This window comes from Geospiza fortis, unplaced genomic scaffold, assembly GCF_000277835.1.
Source record: "Geospiza fortis unplaced genomic scaffold, GeoFor_1.0 scaffold97, whole genome shotgun sequence".
NCBI classification, from domain to species: Eukaryota; Metazoa; Chordata; class Aves; order Passeriformes; family Thraupidae; genus Geospiza; species Geospiza fortis.
The window spans coordinates 1,459,126-1,478,316 of NW_005054343.1; the positions used below are offsets into that span (position 1 = coordinate 1,459,126).

The following is a 19,191-nucleotide window of genomic DNA, read 5'->3' on the forward strand; positions in this document are numbered from 1 at the left end:
CGCGGGAGCGGTCGCAGCCCTGAGGGGCTCTGGCAGGGGCGGCGCGGGGCCTCTCGCTCGGGAAGGAGCCCGTGGGGCGGGGAGCAGCCCCCGGCGCCCTCACGCTGGGTGAGCCCGGGCCCCGCTGCCCGGCCAGCCCCTCACACCTGGCGGGGCACCCACCGCCCCTTCCCGGCAAAGGACGCGCCTGTGTTTGCGGGTGGGAAATGGCACTCCGTGGCAGTGCCCGTGGGCTCTCTCTTTCAGGTGGTACAGCAACGGGAATGACGGTGAACACGCCGCTGTGCTTCAGGGGAAAGAAGATCCTGGCTCCAATGGTGCGAGTGGGGACACTGCCAATGCGTCTGCTTGCTCTGGACTATGGTGCCGATATCGTGTACTGTGAGGTATGGAGAAGGAGCTGATGAGGCAGTTTTATCTGATAATATTGTTGTTAAGGAAAGTGCAAACAGACTTTTTTCATTGTATGACTTGTTCTTTTTACACATAGTTTTCCATTAAAAATGAGGAAAGAAGAATCTCTATGTCTTGAGGCATTTCTCTGAGCCATTCTCAAGTTATGGCAAATCCATATTTAGAGACTGTTCAGTAACTTCAAGTAATTTGGACAAAACACCATAACAGTTTTCTCAAGTTGTACTTTTATTTGCGTTTGGGGGGTGTAGGGTTTTTTTGTGGTTTTTTTTTTTTCAGTAGAGTCAGAACTTTGAAGGAACTTTGAAGACTGACTTCATGTCTCATCTGATTAGTTTTGCTATGCCTCCATGTATTTCACTCATAGCATTGTTCTCCTTGTTTCTTAAACACCTTTTTAAAAGCTGCCTGAAATTGAGGTGTGGGGTCCTCAGCACAAGAACTCTGTGCACCTGTTAGAGTGGATCCAGAGAGGCCACAGTGCTGATCAGAGTGCTGGAGCACCTCTCCTACAAACACAGCTGAGAGAGTTGGGATTGTTCTCTCTGGAGAAGAGAAGGCTCTGAGGAGACCTCGTTGAGCCCTTCCAGTACTTAAAGGGGGCTTTTAAAAAAGAGGGAGAGGAACATTTTACAAGGACAGATAGTGGTAGGACCAGGGGGAACAGTTTTAAACTGAAGAGAGGAGAGCTTTACATTAGATATTAGTAAGAAGTTTTTTAACCAGAGGGTGCTGAGGTACTGGGGCAGGTTGCTCAGAGAAGTTGGTCTCTCTAGATAATTACTTAATAAAATGGGCAACTGTTTAGAGCTGACAGGCTGAAACAATTCAACTCACTGAGATTTTTTTTTTATCCTTTCTACTCAGGAGCTGATTGACATAAAGATGCTGCAGTGTAAGAGGGTTATTAATGGTAAGTATGGCATTTCTTTTGCTAATACCTGTAAGAAGTCTCTTTTCTAGTTAAGAGAAAGGGTAATTATTTCTCTGAAGCATTTTTCTAGTGATTATAGTGGTGTATCAGTACATACAATCTCACTGAATTGTGTCTAGGGGCTTACAGTAAGCTTTTGAAGTGCTACCTTAGACCAGTCTGCTGCTCTAGTTTTAAACTTCCAGTTTGTTTGGACTGCAGTAGAGACAGTTTCCAATTCTGTGTCTTTTTAAATGTTCGCTGTTTGTTACATGGTCACATACAGTCTACTACAACAAGGAAGCAACACATACAAGACCTCACTGTTTGTCATTCATTTATTAACTTGAATTCCATGGGCTGGACTTGGAATAACATGATTGTCACTGCAAGTTCTTAAAAAGGTATCTTTGGGACCTGGCCCTGTCTGAGTGGCATAGAAACAGTTGTTTGCAGTGTCCCTGCTGGGAAACAGAAGTTCACTACAAATCTCCTCTCTCCTCCTGCCCCTTCCCCAAAATCATACTGTTCATTCTGGTTGAGTCATCATTGGGTTTTGATACTTTTCAAAGAACATCACATGACTTTGATGGCATTTCATTTATATACAAATGACATGGTCATGTGACTTTTTTAATTTTTGCATTTGTAGCATTTGTACAGAATTTTTGTCTGTTTTTTCTGTTTCTCATTTCATACAGAAGTACTTGAAACAGTGGACTTTGTTGCACCTAATGACAGAGTTGTTTTCAGAACTTGTGAAAGGGAGAGAGAGCGTGTTGTCTTCCAAATGGTAAGAAACCAGAGACTCTTCTAACTACATAGCTAAATGAGGTGGTTTCACACCAGAGGTGTTGCAGAATTTCTGAGCTGTTGCTACAAATCAAGATTCCACATTGTAAGTTCTCCTAAGAGGTAATTACGATAACTTCTATGCTCTTCAGCAGCTTGGTTTTGTAAGAGGTATCTTAGATATTTCTGAACTTATGGATGTGGATATAAATTGTGCTGATGTCTGATCACATGTTGAAGTTTTGCACTGTCCTGTCAACAGTGTCACTGCAAAGACTGAAAGAGGCAGCATTGTTTAGTATAGATAAGAGAGGATTAATGTGTGCATCGGCTTTGCACAAATGGGTTAAAGATTCTCTCTGCTCAAGAGAAAATGATAGTAATTTGCTCTTAGAGACCACTCTGTGTAGGACAAGAGATGATGGGCTTGGAGGGAGGGGGAAGCATGAGTGGACTGCATTACATACTGAAAAGACCTTTTTCAGTGGTAATGTAGCCCTCAAATAAGTTGCTTGTAGAGTCTGTAGAATTGTTATTAGTGGAGCTTTTTAAGAACACTAAAATAGGTATCTGTTGCTGAGGGGCTAAGAACATTTAATATTGCTGTAGGTGAAGAGGGCAGACAGACCTCTTTGGATCCTTTTTTGTATCACCTTTTATCATGCAGTGGCTGACTCCACTATGTGCTGTAGGTAAATGTTTGAAATATCCAGTGTGCCTCTGAGTGGGTCTCTCTCTGTACTGAATGTTCAGAACAAATATAGTTGTACACATGTGCAAGTAAGCACCTTGGTTTTTCATTAATTTGATGATATTTTGTAATTATAAATCCTCTTCTTTTACCAGCAGAGATGCTGAAAGAGCCCTGGCAGTAGCTAAACTTGTGTAAGTCATCTTCTCTCAGCCCCTTCCCACCTTGGGTTTGTCTGGGATTTTTTGTACACAGGAATTATTGTAGAAGACAGTCTTTTAAGATTGAGAGCATCAAGGTAGTTCTTGATAGAACCAGAAAAAGTTCAGCTGCATGAATTCTGTGCTGGGATGGCTTCTTGCTAGTGCAAGTGTGTCCTTGATCTCTCCAGTATGAATTGCCCTGGGTATTGCAAAGCTGCAAGGCCAATATACCTGAAAATGTCCCTTACTGTTTGTGGTATAAAGTCTTCAGTAATGCATTGTGCAGAAACCAAAAGTGGCTCTTAAAAAGGTGGTTCTAAGCCTTTATTTAAATAGATGGAAGTTGCAATAGGACTTACTGTAGTGATGAATCTAGTGGTGGATATACTTTATATAGGATTAAGTATATAGAAAGTATTCTAAGATGACTATCTGCAGCTTCTGCACAGCCCTGGTTATTGAAACCTGTGAACAATCTGATCTTCAGACCATCATTAAGATTTATGTATTTAACTTAAATAAGCGAGAAGCTAAAAATTCAGAAGTTCAAATTTACCTTAAGTTCTCATTTAAGCCTTTATGATGGTGGAACAAATTACCTGGCAAGATATCTGTTTCTTGATTCTTGTTCGAATATGCTAAAAAATATTTTGATTTTTCCTTCTCTTTCAGAGAGAGTGATGTGGCTGGTATTGATATCAACATGGGATGCCCAAAAGAATATTCTACTAAGGCAGGTCGATTTTGATTACTCTTAAATGAGCCTTTTCTGTCTTGGAGGTATGGAGTGTGAAGTACGTGGTCTGGTTTTCAAATTCAAGCAGTAAAATTTTGATGCAGAGAAAAATTGAATTTAATTGTTTGTAGTAAACAGAACACTCTAGAAGGTGTCATGGCCCTGATACAGTAAAATAACATAGGCTGTTAGAAAACTAAATTCTTAAGGGCTAGATAAAGTGAAGTGTTTACGTTTTTTTAATATTTTTCTGAAGTCATTAATTTGTTGGGTGACTGAAATAAGTTCTACCTAGCCTTAATAAAAATTGAAATCAGAATTTGTCATCTGAGCAAGTAGATGGCAAAAAGCAGTCACAACTTAGTAATGCTGAATTCAATTCCTTGTCAGTTTTAAATGGGAGGACAATGGACCACTTAAAACCTGGTTTGTTTGTTTGTTTTGTAATAAAGCACATGCAGTTCTAAATTAGTCCTGTATCTGGGACTAGAACAGAGCAGTCAAACTGGTTGTTAGGACTGTTAAGCCACTTGGTGTAGGGATAAAGGATCAATAAATTGAACCATGGCACTCCATTTTGATGTCAAATGCTCCACAGAACTGTAATTAAGAACAAAACACAAAAATATCCATCTTGTACTAGGGTGAAAGATCAGGAGTACAACTGCTGCTGAGTGGTTATTCTCCAACAATAGTTCTGGGTCAAAAAAATTTGTACAAAAAAGTTGTTGGCCTCTGCATCTATGCATGCAGATAAAACAGTGTTGGAAGAACAGCTAAAATATTAAATTGTTCATAATTATGTTATGGATGAAAAATGGGAAAATGGATGATTATGTTTGCTAAAAATAGCTTTCTGAAATCCTGTCTGCTCCCTAAAGTGATGAGAGCAAGTTGATGCCCTGAATTACATCTTAATTATTCTGATACAGGTCTAAGAAATGTAGCATCAAGGTTTTCAGTAATGCTTCTGTATTTTAAATTTTGCCATTTTTTCCTTAATATGATATTGTGCTTTTGTTGTGGTCTGCTATTAGACAAAACAACTGAGTTGAAAAATGTGTTTGCCTAGTGGGTAACAGCTTCTCTCTGTTTTCCCAGGGAGGTATGGGAGCAGCACTGCTGTCTGATCCTGACAAAATAGAGTCTGTAAGTATCATCTCGTGGGGTTGGAGCTGTCTTGGGAAGAATTGTGCACTGTGCTCTACTGGCAGCAGGGATGGGTTGCACAGACCACAAATTTGTGATTGCTTGAGTGGAATACTCAATTTAGGACACTGGAGTTAAGGTTATAGATAAATATTCCTCATTTACTTCTCCATGCCATTATCTGGACTATAAAACTTCTACTTTTGGGGTTTTTTTCAGTTTAAGAATTTTCAGTGTGGTGCAGTATTTGTGAGTTTTACATGTCTATGCATGTTTTTTGAAATCAGAGCTCACTGGTCACGCCATATTAAAAGCATTGGTGAAACTACAGCAGCAGTTAATTGCTCTCTAAAAATCCAGTTCAAATCAACAAAGAAGTGGCAGTAAAAATGTCTTAGACTATAACTATTCTTGTGTATCTACTGGATAAAATTGTATATTCAGTTACAGATTGTATATGTCTGTCTAGCATGTAAGATTCTTTATAGAGGATTAATAGACAGTGTTATATTATTGTAATTTATTTTCAAGAGAGAAAGGAGGAGAGTTTTAGTAATTCCACTGTTGTGATCAATTTTTTTGTCTTCTTTTTTTTTTCAGATATTGACCACCCTTGTTAAAGGAATTTGTAAACCAGTAACCTGCAAAATCCGCATTTTGCCCTCAGTAAGAGCATAAATTGTTGTGCTGAAGTGTTCAGCTCAGTTAGAATAGATGTTGTTCTAATATGTTTCACTGTATGTCTGTTGCTGTGAAAGAGCACTTGGAACTTACAATTTCTGTTTGGGATGCTGTCCCAACCTAAATCTGACCTGCAGGTGCACAGAGACCATGACTGTGGACTTGTCAGTTTCTATGATAGACAAAGGCACAGCGGCTTTTATCCTTTAAATTTCTCAACTGAGTCATTTTTTATGTCATAGAGGTACAAAAGGGTGTAGGGACCCTCAGGCAGCCAGTAAGTGCTCTTAGTTCCTGGTTTTCATATGGGGTAACCAATACATAATTGTTTTCTGTTCTTTCAGATTAATTTTTCTTCCATATTGTTTTCCTGTTCTTGCAGTTAGAACAGCCAATGAAGTTACAGGGTCTGTCTTTTCCAGGATCTTTTTCCAGACTTTTTTTACAGCTGATGTATCTTCCTTACTGCTTTTTTCTCTTTTTTTAAGATGAATTCTCTACATATTTTTAAACATCCAAAAGATTATGTACCTTCTCTTTTAAAAACTGATTATTTAGCAATTGGGTATTTAATTACAATTTAGCAATTAGGTATTTAAATACTTCCCAGATACTATGATTGCATATGACCTAAACAGATATTTCAGTAGATAGATGAACTCTACCTGAGCCTGCTTTGTTCAGATGTCATTTATGTGTTGGGATAAGTAAATGAAGCTTGTGTGAAAAGAATCAGTAACACATCATCTATGTTAATCATCTAAATGATCAGTCTAAGATCATTTTGGTTCTGAAGTATTAAATTAGAGAGCTGGCACCTTTATCCTAGAGCCTCTTCCTTTTTGTTTCAAGCTGGTTTTGGATAATGTCATCCATCAGAACAGCAGGTGAGCTCCTGTCTCTGCATCCCTGCCAGCTGGGACATGTTGCAGTTTTCAGACTGAATCTGATATCTTTGGGTTGAGCTGCAGATATTCCTTCACCTTTTGAAAGGAAAATTTGCCTTTTTTTCATTCTCCCTTTCCCTAAAGATGCATAAGACAGGCTAGTGCAGCAGTGTGTCAATTTTATTTCTGCTCTTTAAGAGCATTTTACCTCTTTGAAGATATACTGGGCATGTAAGAATATCCTTAGAATTTTTTAGATGCTGGTTAACATTTTTAAGACACATCTGAGAGGAATATTTATAGTTGTGTGATTGCATGTTAAGTTGATTCCAGAAGGCATCCTCTGACTGAAAAGCATTTTAATTACAATTTACAGAGTAGTCATTAGAGAGGACTTGCTAATCAAATGTTCCAGTCATTTTCAATTGACAGTCTGAAAACCTTTGGAAAATATTCTCCTGCTACAGAGTATTATGTTACCTGGTTTGAGAAAGTTTGTAATCTGTAGGTTCAAGGAAACATTGAAAATGGATTCTTTTTTTCTGCCATAGCATGTAGTTCTTTAATTGTAGTATATATTAAATGGTTGTATATGTTATGTTATTGATGAAAGGCAGGAATCACATCCCTCTTGATAAAAGAAGACTTCCAGCATTTGTTTGTACAATGTCACATGATAGTTATTCCTTTTGCTTTGAATCAAAATCATGTCCAACTGTCTTATCCCTCAGGTGGAAGATACTGTGAATCTGGTGAAGAGGATAGAGAAAACTGGCATTGCTGCCATTGCAGTCCATGGAAGGTAAATTGATTTTAGGCAAGAAAGACTTGTATTTTTTTAGTTTGTTGATGACTGTACCACAGTATGATATGACTGATATGAATATACTCTAATATGTGGTTCTGATTTCAACTGTTAACTGAATTGGTGTTCTAGGAAATCAAGTCAGTAATTAGGGAATTAAACTGCATGCTGATCTTTTCCTAAATATTTTTTTTCTCAAAGACCAAATAAAACTAATATTATCTTGCATACTTTGTATCTAAAAAATCAAATATATAAAATAAATAAGCTGAAACAAGTATATCCCAATAATCCTTGTGTCATGTCTGCTGTGGTTTAGACATCTATAAATTCCACAGGAAATCTTTGGTGTTGTCTTTTTTTTTGTTGTTGTTGGAAAGGAAGAAGGAGGAGAGGCCTCAGCACCCTGTCCATTGTGATGTGATCAAGGCCATATCTGAAGCTGTCTCCATTCCAGTAATAGCAAAGTAAGTTGGACTAATTAACTCATTCTGGTCAAATGCCTGTACTTAAGATTTCCAAGTGCAGGAAAAAGAGGCATGATTAATTATATTAGTGTTGTTAATTTTTAGTGGAGGATCTCATGACTTCATTAAGGAATATGCAGACATTGAGACCTTCCAGAAAGCAACAGCTGCCTCATCAGTCATGATTGCTCGTGCTGCCATGTGGAACCCCTCTGTCTTCAGAAAAGAGGGGTTTTGCCCCTTGAAGGATGTCATGCAAGATTACATCAAATATGTATGTTTTTATGAAGATCTTACTTGTAAGATCATTGTTTAGAATTGTTAATCCAAATCTTACTGCAGTATCTTAACTCCTCTTCATTTCAAAGACTTAGTTCTGGGGATATTTTAACATAGTGCATGTTACATGATCCTTGCAAATCAAACCCTGCTTCCTCTGTTTGATTTTGTTTAGAAATCTGTATGCAGAAAACATGCTTTTTAGCCCTTGTTTCTTGGGAACATTTATGAGGCTTACCAGGCTATCTAAAAATGGAAAGAAATCTAAAAATATGTAGTCCAACCCTTTCGAAGTCACAGTTGTACAAACCAAGCAGATTATTATATACAGTATGCAATATTGAATTTACAACATTGAACAAAAAGCTGAAGGAGTATTAAATAATCAGTTGCTCCTAGATTCACTTTTAGAAATTAATTACTTTTCACAAATACAGTCAAGAAATATTTGCAGTATGGAAGCAAAGGGAATGATTTGCCAATAACGTAATTGGCAAAGTGCTGTATTGTAGTACTGTAGTTCCATTAGCTAAGTCATCTAATATATAAAGTTTTATCCATTATTCAAAACACAAAATTTTAATGATGTCATAGGAAATTAGTCAGAAATCTGAACTTTGATCATGTCATCAAATCAAATTCCTTTTTTTAATTTGAGCTTGCTATTAACGAGTTACTTACTAAAATATCAGTGCATTGCTAGTCAGTGTTGGAAACAGGTCAACTCTTTCTTCAGAAGTATATGAGTCAGTTGAACTTTAGTTGGTGAAGTCATGCCAAAATAATCAGATTATAGTCACATTCATGGGTAGTGTTGAATATGTTACTGAGGAAACTGCACTGTGGCTTGCCTTTGAAAAATGATTGTGGAAGTCAGCAAGACACCATGTGCAGTATAGAAGATAAATTTGTTTGGTGTGGTTTTGAATTCTTTGTCTCTTTCCATCAGGCAGTGAGGTATGACAATCACTACACCAACACTAAATACTGCTTATGTCAGATGTTAAGAGAACAGTTGGAAACTACTCAGGGTAAGAAGCTGCACGCTGCACAGTCCACACAGGAGATCTGGTAAGCGTGGACTTCAGAAAAGGAGTTGTACTCTGCCAAACTTGCACACCACTTCTCTGTCTAGCACTGCCTGGCATTTCACACTGTCAGGAGAAGCTGCAAAAACCCCGAAAATAACCCCAAAAGTCTAGATGGGAGATGTGAAATATCAGAGTAAACTTTTCCAGGTTTCCTCCATGCTCAGATGTTAAATCTTTAACCCTAAAACTCTCAATATTCAGCGCACTAATTTGAGTGGTGCTTCACTGAGTGACAAGCATTTATCCAGTATTTGCATGAAGTGATTAAGAAAAATTTCAGCTTTTCTGAAATTTTGTGGAACTTGTCTTCTTCCAAGGATTTGATTTAGCTTTCCCACTTGCATGTGAGGTTTACTGGAATATTTATAACATATTTGTTTTAAAATGAACACTTAGAAACACAGAAACATGCATCAGGGTTGTCTGGTACGTAATTGTAATTTTTTGTGCTGCTTTTCATTCCTGGAACACCTTAATAAATGATGGCAATCTTTTTGAGGAAATATAGTAGCTTTAAAGAATGTTGTCATCCTGCACATCTGAAACAGACTGGATGAAATTTCTCAGTGGGAGAGACAGAAATGAAAGAACAAAAATTTTGAGAGAAACTGTAAAATTGGCAGATGAGTAAAGAATTTGAAAAAGAATGTACTGATTTCTAGCAAACCCTTATCAGCATTCTGTTCATGTTCAAAATAAACGGAAATGCCTGCAATCCTTTAGCCATTTTATTGCCTTTTACCAATTTTGGCTTTCTAGAAATAATTCTGTCCATGATTATTACATTACAGTACAATGAAGAGAATTTGTATTGCTTATGTAAAGGGAGCTAGACTTCATTATTTTTAATGGAGCAGTGGAATCCATGAACAATATTTAAACTTTGCAAGTTACTTTTCACTTTGGCAGCTTAAAGAATTTAACTTGTTTTAGTATACTAACAGACTATCTATTTTGATTATAGATTTTGAGTTTAGGAAAAAAGATAAAGTATAGATTAGAACTCAAATCTTTTGCAACTTCAATAAAGTCTTAGCCCAGAGGGTGGTGGTGTTTTCTGCTGCATTAATAGCAATGCAGAGCATGTAAAATAAATACTGTAAAGTAACAGTTTTACTCAGGTGATTAGAGGTGTCACAGTTCATACACATAAACACTGGATAGAGATCTAGTGTGAGACTATGGGGTTTGTGTGCTATGCCTCACAATTCTTTAGGGGCTTCCAAAATCAAACTCTCTGGTTTTGTACATGTGGTGCAAAACCAACTTCAAAATGGGCTAAAGCAATGTGTGTGCAGGAGAGGGGGACAGAGAGACCCATTTGGAAATTTATGAAACTGTTTTCTGCCAGCAAACTTGGTCTTTTAACCCCTGTTCTGAACAACCTGTTTCATGTCTAGATAACTGAGGAACATTCAGTTTTTAAAATGCACCAGTTTATCTTCAGACAATTATAGTGCATAATTCTGCTGTCTCCTGGTGGTGAGGGTGGCTTACAGCCATTTGAGGTTTTACCTCAGTGCTGAATGCAAGAGAACAGGTTGCTGCTTTTCCCACAAAACATTTTTATAGCAGTATGTAATAAATTGCCTTCCCTTAGAAACACATAAGATAGTATTTTTCAGCTTCATTGCTTTTTTGCTTGGAGCATTGGAGATGGCTTTGTGGGCAGAATCCATTTTGTCATTGAGCAGTCCTGTATCCATCAGCATCTTCATAACCAAAAGTAAAAGTTTCTTTTATTGCCATTATCATCTGCAGAAAATCAATAGTCTCAGTTTTTCAAAGTAGATCCAGCCTGCCATGAGTTTGAAATTTAAAAGTGTTTGAGGCTTTTGCCTTTGACTAAAATCCTGGTTGCTGCTCCTCTTTATTTGGGCTTGTGAATAATACTCTGAAGTCAGAAAATCTGAGATTTTGAGGGGTTTGGATGCTATAGAGTTTATTGCTTATAATATTTTTAATCACTATAATTAGAAGAAGATTCTTTGTCTTACTTTTTGCTTGTATTGCCCTTGTGGAGCTGATGCACCAGGAGTCATGCTGAGATGTTTGCTGATTCATCCAACTGCAAGTTATTAAATGAACTAATAACTTGAACATTGCAGAACCTGTATTTCTGGCTGATTCTGCCTGCACTTCCAGGCTACAAATTGCATATGTAATGCTGGAAATTAGAACATCCTTTTCCTACTTGTAGCTCAATGTAATGTCACTCTGCAGAATACAGCCACACTTCCACTTCTTAACATATACTGTAAACACAATTGATTTCTACATTTTCTTTCTCTGCCGTAATGTGATTCAAAAATTTAAAAACTGATCTCTAATAGAAAGGAATTCTGTTTGAATAGTGAAGCCTTTGAAATGGGTGACTTCTATGAAGAAACCACAGCTATTTTTGAAGCAAAGAAAGCATCTTTAGAAACGAAGGTGCAAGATGAAGATGACCAAACGGAAGATCCAGATGTAATAAAAATGGCTGTTAGATTTGACAAGTAAGTATGCAAATCAATTTTTTCACTCTCTTGCATCTCTGAATAATAACTGTGAGGTTGACAGTGTCGTAACAGTTTTTTGAAAATGATGATTTGCAAAACAGCACTTACTGGGTGAATTCCTATGAAGCAGGAACATCATTGCATAATCACCGCTTTTCCTGTGCCATTTGGATGTCGTAGGATGTTCTTTAGTTCCAGGCTTCCTGAGACTGCTTAATTCTCTCACTTAACTTGTTGAAAGTGCTGAGTGCTCTAAAAGAAAATTAAAAATAGAACATCTCCATGTAGAAAAGTGTATTACAAATATGTAGAGTTCAGTTATTTTTAGTGAAACTTGACTAAAACATAATTTTTCTATAAAAAGTCCTGAACAAATATCTTAATAATCTTCTAAGCAGAGAACACGCTCATCTGAAGTCTTCTTATGAGTGTTCCACTCATAAGCTATTCCTTGAAAAATTAATTCATGGAGTAGAATTCTATTTTATATAATTTACAATTATAATCTCTGAAGCCTGTAGAATTGCTGTTACTTTCCATGTTAAATTTGTATTTGCTGGTTTTGCTAATAGGCCTATGAAACAGCTCAAGAAGAGTGTGATACGTAAAATCCTCCACAAATGCAGTCATAATGCTTTAATATTTAGAGGATATATTAACTGACTCCTTGAGAACTGAACACAGATTTTTTTAAATGTTTTTTTTTCTGCCATGTGTGAGAGTCTGTAATTCTTTGTCAATAACTGAATAAATTCCTACATTTACATTTTCTACACTTTTTCATTTGATTACTACTTCATAACAGAAGCAGCTTCTCCTTTTTTTCTACTAGTGTTTAATTGGTGCTTATAATAAACAGTACCAAACCGTATCTCTTTTCTGTATCACATATTTAGTTAGAATCTCTTTTCTGCTACGTATGTCTTCTCTAGCTGTATTACTACAGGGTGTAAATGTTCGGGAAAACTTTAGATTTTATTTTAGATGTTTTGTCACACCTATTACTTGAGTTATCTAATGAAGAAGAAGAAGAAACATCATAATGTGAGCTGTAAAATTACACTTCAAATAGCTGGTAGAAGTATTACAAAAAGCATCACTGTCTTTTTAAAATAGAACTTTGTGCACAGTTGTTGACCACAAATTTTTCTGTCTAGGCGAGAATATCCACCACAGATCACACCAAAAATGTATCTTCTGGAATGGTGTAGGAAAGAAAAGCATCCTCAGCCTGTTTATGAAACTGTGAGTCAATGAGAAACCCTTTCAAACCTCTCCCTCTGCCTTGTATATGAAATTAGGTATTTTAGGACTCAAGGCAGTGAGAAATTCTGCTTCCCCATCTGGTGTAGCTCTTTCAGAAAGCAGCTGCAGAAATGGTAATGCACACAGGTATGAGAACAGCAGCTTATTTTATTAGAAAGTAAAAAATCCAAAGTCAGGCCTTCAATCTGCTTTTGATTTATTTGTGAAATAAGTTGCTGTAACTTTCTTACATAGGAGCCCATGACTGACTTTCTTTTACTACTTCTGTGAAGTAAAGAATTAATTATTGGAATGTTTTCTCTGTTGTTGCACACTGTTACAGATAGGACCTGTAGGGGACAGGAGCACCTGTTTGGTTAAATGGGAACATTATTTGATTACTTTTTATTTTTGTAAAGCAAAAATATTTATAACTTGGACAATTTCTTAATTTTTTAATGTTGTATGTATAGTGAAATTTGTGGTGTGAATTAGAGTAATGTTAAAGTTATGTTACTTGTTAACCTTGTCTTTATAAATATGAAGGAATGTTGATGATGTTGTTTCTTCTGTAAATTACATGACTGGATTTGACAACCCCTTTCCTTTTAATTCTTTTTTTCTACAGGTTCAAAGACCATTGGATAGATTATTCTGTTCAGTAGTGACAGTAGCTGAGCGAAAATACCGATCAACTCTGTGGTAAGCCATCCTTAATGAGTTTTTCAGCTGGATTTTTATTTCTGAAATGTTGCTTAAAAACTTGCATTAAAAGGATGTTCCAGTTTATTCCAGTTGTCTTTGATAAAGGTCAACTGAAAGCTACCTCCTAAAGCTACTTCTAGGAGGGAGAAAGGATTAAAAGCTTCTGAGAATTGAATATGACAAGAGGAAGTAAGCACTGGCATAATCAAGTAAACAGTTACAGATTTTAATTCACTTTGTGTTAGTCCACAAGTTGTATTGGAAGGGGAGCAAATAGGTGACCCAGTTCCATTCTGTATGTGATGAGTGCAGAAAGAAGCCAAAGGAGGCAGAGGGGAATGTTGGAGCAGGTTATGTTTTCAGCCACTGCAGCAGATCCATTCCAATAAGAAGTCAGGACTAAGTGTCTGTATTCAGTGAAGCAGTGGACGGTGCACTGAGATCACAGTTAATTAGCAGCTTGGAGATCTCTCTGTGGAGATCACAGTTAATTAGCAGCTCCATCCAGGCCTGCTCTAAAGTTTCTTGATGGTATTTTATACAATCATCTATTAATACTGAAGTTGATTTGAGGCATTTGCACTTAAGGTGATGTTGATTTAACTGCAAAGCTAGAGCTCAGCATTGAACATTTTAAACAGGACAAGTGCACACAACTGCTTTGCAGCCTTCCTGTTCAGAGACTTTAGGAAGTTATGCTCAGCTGATATGAAATTTTGAGAAGAAGTGTTTTCAAATACTGACTTCCACAAATGTGTGATGGGCAGTCTTTCTCAGAAATGACAGATTTTTTACTATTACGGAACAGTTCCTGCTTTTGTCAGCATCAATGAACTTGTACAGCTGACAGAGAATGTACTTACGCCTGAGCCACTTTCAAGAAAAGTGATCCTGCATAACTCAGTTTTGTTTAATGATCAGATTTGTAAAAGTTACCTTTCTGTGGGCCAAACACACATTGGCCATCTACCTTTGGCATGGAGAGTGTTCAAGAGACAAGCCCTGATAGAGACAGATTTTCTAGGAATGTTGCATCAGAGTGATGCATCAACACTTGACACCTAGCAAGATTGAAATAATTTCTGGAACTGTCCTGGTTTGTTTTTCTGCTGTGAGATGACTACAAATGCTGTTTGTTTCATGATGTTGCATCAGAGACAGGAAATTGTCTCTTGGCAGTGTAGAGACCTCAGTTTCTACTTTCACCTGTGCTCTGTGTGCTTGCTCTTCAGGGACAAGTCCAAGAAACTGGCAGAACAGGCTGCAGCTATTGTCTGTCTGAGAGCATTGGGTGTCCCAGAGGGAAAGCTCTGTGAGGGAGAAAATCACCTGATTAACAAACGCAAGAGGGGGGACCAGGAGCCCTTGATTAGCAGAGACCATGGAGAGGACCTTGCTGAGCCTTCCCATAAAAAAGCCAATTTTATTGAAGAGACTTCTGACATGAATGTGCCGAAGATGCCACGATAGCATGGAATTAATGGAAATTAGAGGTTTCATGCCTATGCAGCTACAAATGAGCTCCTGTTTGTATATCTTGCTGTTCACGTTTCATTTGGATTCTCTCAGAGACAGATAAATTTCCCAGTTGTGAAAAAAGCCACTGAGATGTTTACTGTTCACCACTCACTGTCCCTATGGTGCCTTTCAGATGATGATTAGGAACTTGATTTTAAACAACATGGAGAAGGTAATTCCAATAATAAACTTTTAAAAATATCAGGTATTTTCAAAGCAATTTTGTCATTGGTTTCATTACTTTTTTTTTTATTAATAAGTCTAAAGTGTGCGGGTAAGAGATGTATTAATACATCATCCACAAACAGAGGAATCTAACTGTGTATTGGAACTGTGTAGTTAATCAGAAAAATCAATGTAGGAAAATAATTAGTAGCAAAGTAGACATGGTTGTGTCAATTGCATTTTATGCATGTTTTGCAAGCTTTGTTTATACCCCTCATGTATCAAGAAAAAGTTTTTTGCAGAAAGGACTTAAAAATTGTAAGACAAGCATTAAATAACATTTTTCTGTGATAACTTCTACTACATTTTACCTTCAGAAATAGGCAGTAGTATTAATTGTCCTTTTCTGGTCTTAGGTGTTAACAATTGTGTCTATCCAGTAAGGAACTGGAGCCAAGCCTGGTAGCACTGACTTTGTTGAATGAAAGTCCTTTTTGTCTTTTAACTTGAAAGGCCTCGTAAATGTCTACAAGTAGGTTACTTGCAGTAATGGCCATCCAAATATGGCCTTGTGTGTTCTTGAAATGTGACCTTGTTTGTCCCAGCAATCAGCTGTTGGAGATACAGGGGTTTTGATCAATGGCCCATGTTCTCTTCTTTGTTTTCCATCATCACAACTTCTTATTAAAGTAAACTGTAAGTAAATGCTGTATGCCAGCAGAGGATACAGACCCTGTCTAATTCATGATAACTCAGCTGAGCTTGTATGATTCAAATTAGAGTTCTGAATCCTCAAAAGGATGCCAAAAGAGTTCAGAGAGATCTGTTATTAACAGTTTATTGAAACAGTGGCTTAGTTTCCCTCAACAATGTGAGGGATCTTGAGATTATCAGCTCTGGTCTGAAAACAAAATGATGGGGATGTATCATGCCATGATCTCTAAAGTACTTTGTATAAAGAATGTACAAGATATAATTCATTTGGCTGGCTGTAATTCATAAAGAATCTTTCTATTTAAAATTTTGATTCTTTTCCTCAAGTGATAGTGCCACTTTAAACCATTCTTTTAAAAAGGAAAAACAATATCTCATCAGACAATATTCAGGGTTGTGAAGTTAAAATGTTTGCTGTTTAGATTAATTGACAGTAAATCTATACAGTCCAGGAAGAAGTTTTTCTTGTTCAATTTGTACATTACAGTAAATGCACTTTAATATGTTTATATTTGATATCATTTTAGTGCTACAACTTTACTCTGAAGCACTAAAAAATTTTGCACTATTAATCAGAAATTTCAGAACTCGCCCTTTTCCTATTATAAGTTCTATCTGGATCTCTTACTTTTGTCAGAACTATTTGAAGCCACAATAATAAAGAAAAAGTAATTTTTAGGCCATGCTACCAGTGTTATTTGCAGGGTCTAATGTAATAGAATCATGGAATGTTTGAGTGTGGAAAGGACCTCTGGAGACAGTGTGATGCAAACCACTTGCTCAAAGCAGGATGAATTAGGGCAGGTTTCCCAGGACTGTGTCTAACTGGGTTTTGCACATCTTCAAGGGTTGAGACTCCACAACCTTTCTTGGCAACCCATTCCAGTGTTTGAGCACACTTAAGGTAAGCAAAAGTGGGGTTTTTTTCCTTCTTCTACATGGAATATCCTGTATTTCAATTTGTGCCCGTTGCCTCTTGTCCTGCCACACAGAAGGATCTGGCTTATTCTCGTAATCATTGTCTGTCTAAAAGGAAAGTTGAATCTTTGGGTAATACAGGTGGTGGTGCCTAAGTACAAGGTGGACTTGTATGGCAGCAATTACTGTGGATCAGTGGGAGTTCCAGTGGATTGGGATGAGTTTATAGATAAGTCAGCCATGAGAAGCGTGTTATTTCTCTTTTGACCCAGAAAACCCCAAAAAATTACTCAGGAGAAAGTGTGTCACTGCTGACTTGAACTTCTTACAGAAGTGAGATAGGATCATTCAGTTTAGGAGCCAAGGCCTTCATAACAGTATTTGTACCTTGGGGGTTTTATTTCTGGTATTTTGTCATGTGATGTGAATGTGCCTCCTCCTGCCTCCTTAGTAGATACAGCCTGTGCAGACTTTTCATATTGCTTCATTCAGCCAGTGACTCCATTAATGCAGGGCACAGGTTTGTGCTGAGAGCTTGGTGTTCCAGGGCTGCTTGAAAAGGTGTAAATCTTGTGTTCATTTGATCACTGAGCAGATTTCTGTGGGATGCTGTCAAACATTCACATGTAACTGTACTTGAAGCTAGATACCTTAACACAGGTTGCATGAACAACAGCCTGGAGGTGCTTTACTACTCATATTACAGAATATGTGCCTTGGCTTGGTTGGTGGAGAGAGTTGGATAAAGCTGGCTGCATAGTTTGCTATGAGTGAAACAAATTCTGTCTTAACACTAGCCTGCAAAGTGTGTTTATTAAATCAAATGGGTGCTAAACTTTGGGGGGGGATGTTTTTGTTTTCTAATAACCTCATGTTTTCAAATCCTTCCTGAAATTATTACATGGTTGCCAATGTTACACTTGCTCCCCTTAGCTCTCTGCAGTCGTTGTACACACTGATGGGGTTGTCTGTGCTGTATCTATGGATAGGCCAAACAGAGCCTGTGAAAATGAGAGTGAGGAGTCACTCTGTTGGAATGAGCTTTTAGTGCTAAATATAGAAGTGCTGTAATTCTGGCAAATGGCTAGAAAGTGTAACATTTGACACCTTTGATCAGTTTCAGGAAGAACCAAAGAAATATTGCACTTGTATATATACGTATATATATATCTATGTGCTTGCCAGAATGTTGTGATTTAACAACTTTCTGTTACATACTTTCATTCCTTGTAACTCTGTTACAACAAATGTGTGTATCAGTTCTACAGATAGGAGCACACATGATAAATAGCGTTATCCTTTCTCAGCACTTGTGGGAATGTAATTACTTCAGTGACCAGTGCTTTCCTCCTAGAAATCCTTACATTCACATTGCTTTTAAAGAGCAACTGGTTACTGTCTCAGTTTCTGCCGTGCTTCTGTTCCCTGCTGTACCTTCCAGAAACAGAAGGTGGCAGGTGTTTTTAAAGTTGGCACAAAAATACACTGTCTTCTGCAGTATTTACCAATCCAGCCATTGCACTTCAGCATTCTTGCATAGGGTGGCAATTGAGACCACAGCTGGATTGCAGGGTATTTAGCTTCACTTTTCAGAATTATTTTTTTTTATTTTAATCTGGTGCGAATATAATGCTTGGTCAATACTGATGAAAGCTGTGCTCTATTTTAAGTATTTGCTTAGTGAAAATGTTTCACTGTTAATCCTATGGAACTCTGTGAAGCAACTGGAGGGGGTTTTGTCCCAGGGTACCATCAGCCAACAGAAGAGCATTTGTATTTTTTTTACTTGATAGTGATGCTGCAGAGTATTTGTAATGATACCTGCCAAAGTGTGGTCCATGGGTATGGGGAGAACTGTAACTTGTCCTCCCTGTATTCTGCTTACTAGCAATGTGAATGGGAATGCAGAGATATTTTTACCAGCCTTTAGTGTGGATGCACTCAGTGAGGGTCTACCTCCAGGGCCTTGCAGGCTGGAATGCTTTTTGGAATGTCCCAGGCTCTGAGCCCAGCCCTGCCCTGGAATGTGAGGTTAAATGTTGGCGGTACAAATACAGAGTTTGAATATCAAAATCCTAGAGTTGCCCAGCACTGCAGTTTCAGAAACTGGCAAGTGAGCCACATGTCAGCTCAGCTGCTCTCCAGTTCAAAGAATAAGCATGCCTCGGTTTGCTGGGGAAGGAGGGGGAGGTGGGACAGGTTTTGTTTTGGTTTGGTTTTCCCTTACCCGTTATGACACGCAGAAGAACGTGCTTTTCAAACACGTCAGCTGGCAAGACTGTGAGAGGTCCCACACAGGTGTTAGCTGGAAAAAGTC

The 19,191-nt window shown here is 37.7% G+C and overlaps 1 protein-coding gene across 1 annotated transcript; it reads left to right on the forward strand.

Moving 5' to 3' along the window:
• The first annotated feature begins 230 nt into the window (after positions 1-230).
• Positions 231-15,297, forward strand: DUS2 (dihydrouridine synthase 2). Its single transcript, XM_014307776.2, has 13 exons — positions 231-386; positions 1,282-1,327; positions 2,029-2,120; positions 4,851-4,898; positions 5,499-5,564; positions 7,198-7,268; positions 7,652-7,738; positions 7,844-8,012; positions 8,967-9,088; positions 11,463-11,606; positions 12,767-12,854; positions 13,483-13,556; positions 14,792-15,297. The coding sequence occupies exons 1-13, from the start codon at positions 264-266 to the stop codon at positions 15,027-15,029; spliced, it is 1,368 nt and encodes a 455-aa protein (XP_014163251.1). The 5' UTR covers positions 231-263; the 3' UTR covers positions 15,030-15,297.
• The last annotated feature ends 3,894 nt before the right edge of the window (positions 15,298-19,191 follow it).

Coding starts and splice junctions, on each gene's coding strand:
- DUS2 (XM_014307776.2), top strand. CDS start 264: ATGACGGTGAACACGCCGCTGTGCTTCAGGGGAAAGAAGATCCTGGCT. Junction 7,269..7,651: donor GCCATTGCAGTCCATGGAAG/GTAAATTGATTT, acceptor GTTGTTGGAAAG/GAAGAAGGAGGAGAGGCCTC. Junction 12,855..13,482: donor CTCAGCCTGTTTATGAAACT/GTGAGTCAATGA, acceptor TTTTTTCTACAG/GTTCAAAGACCATTGGATAG.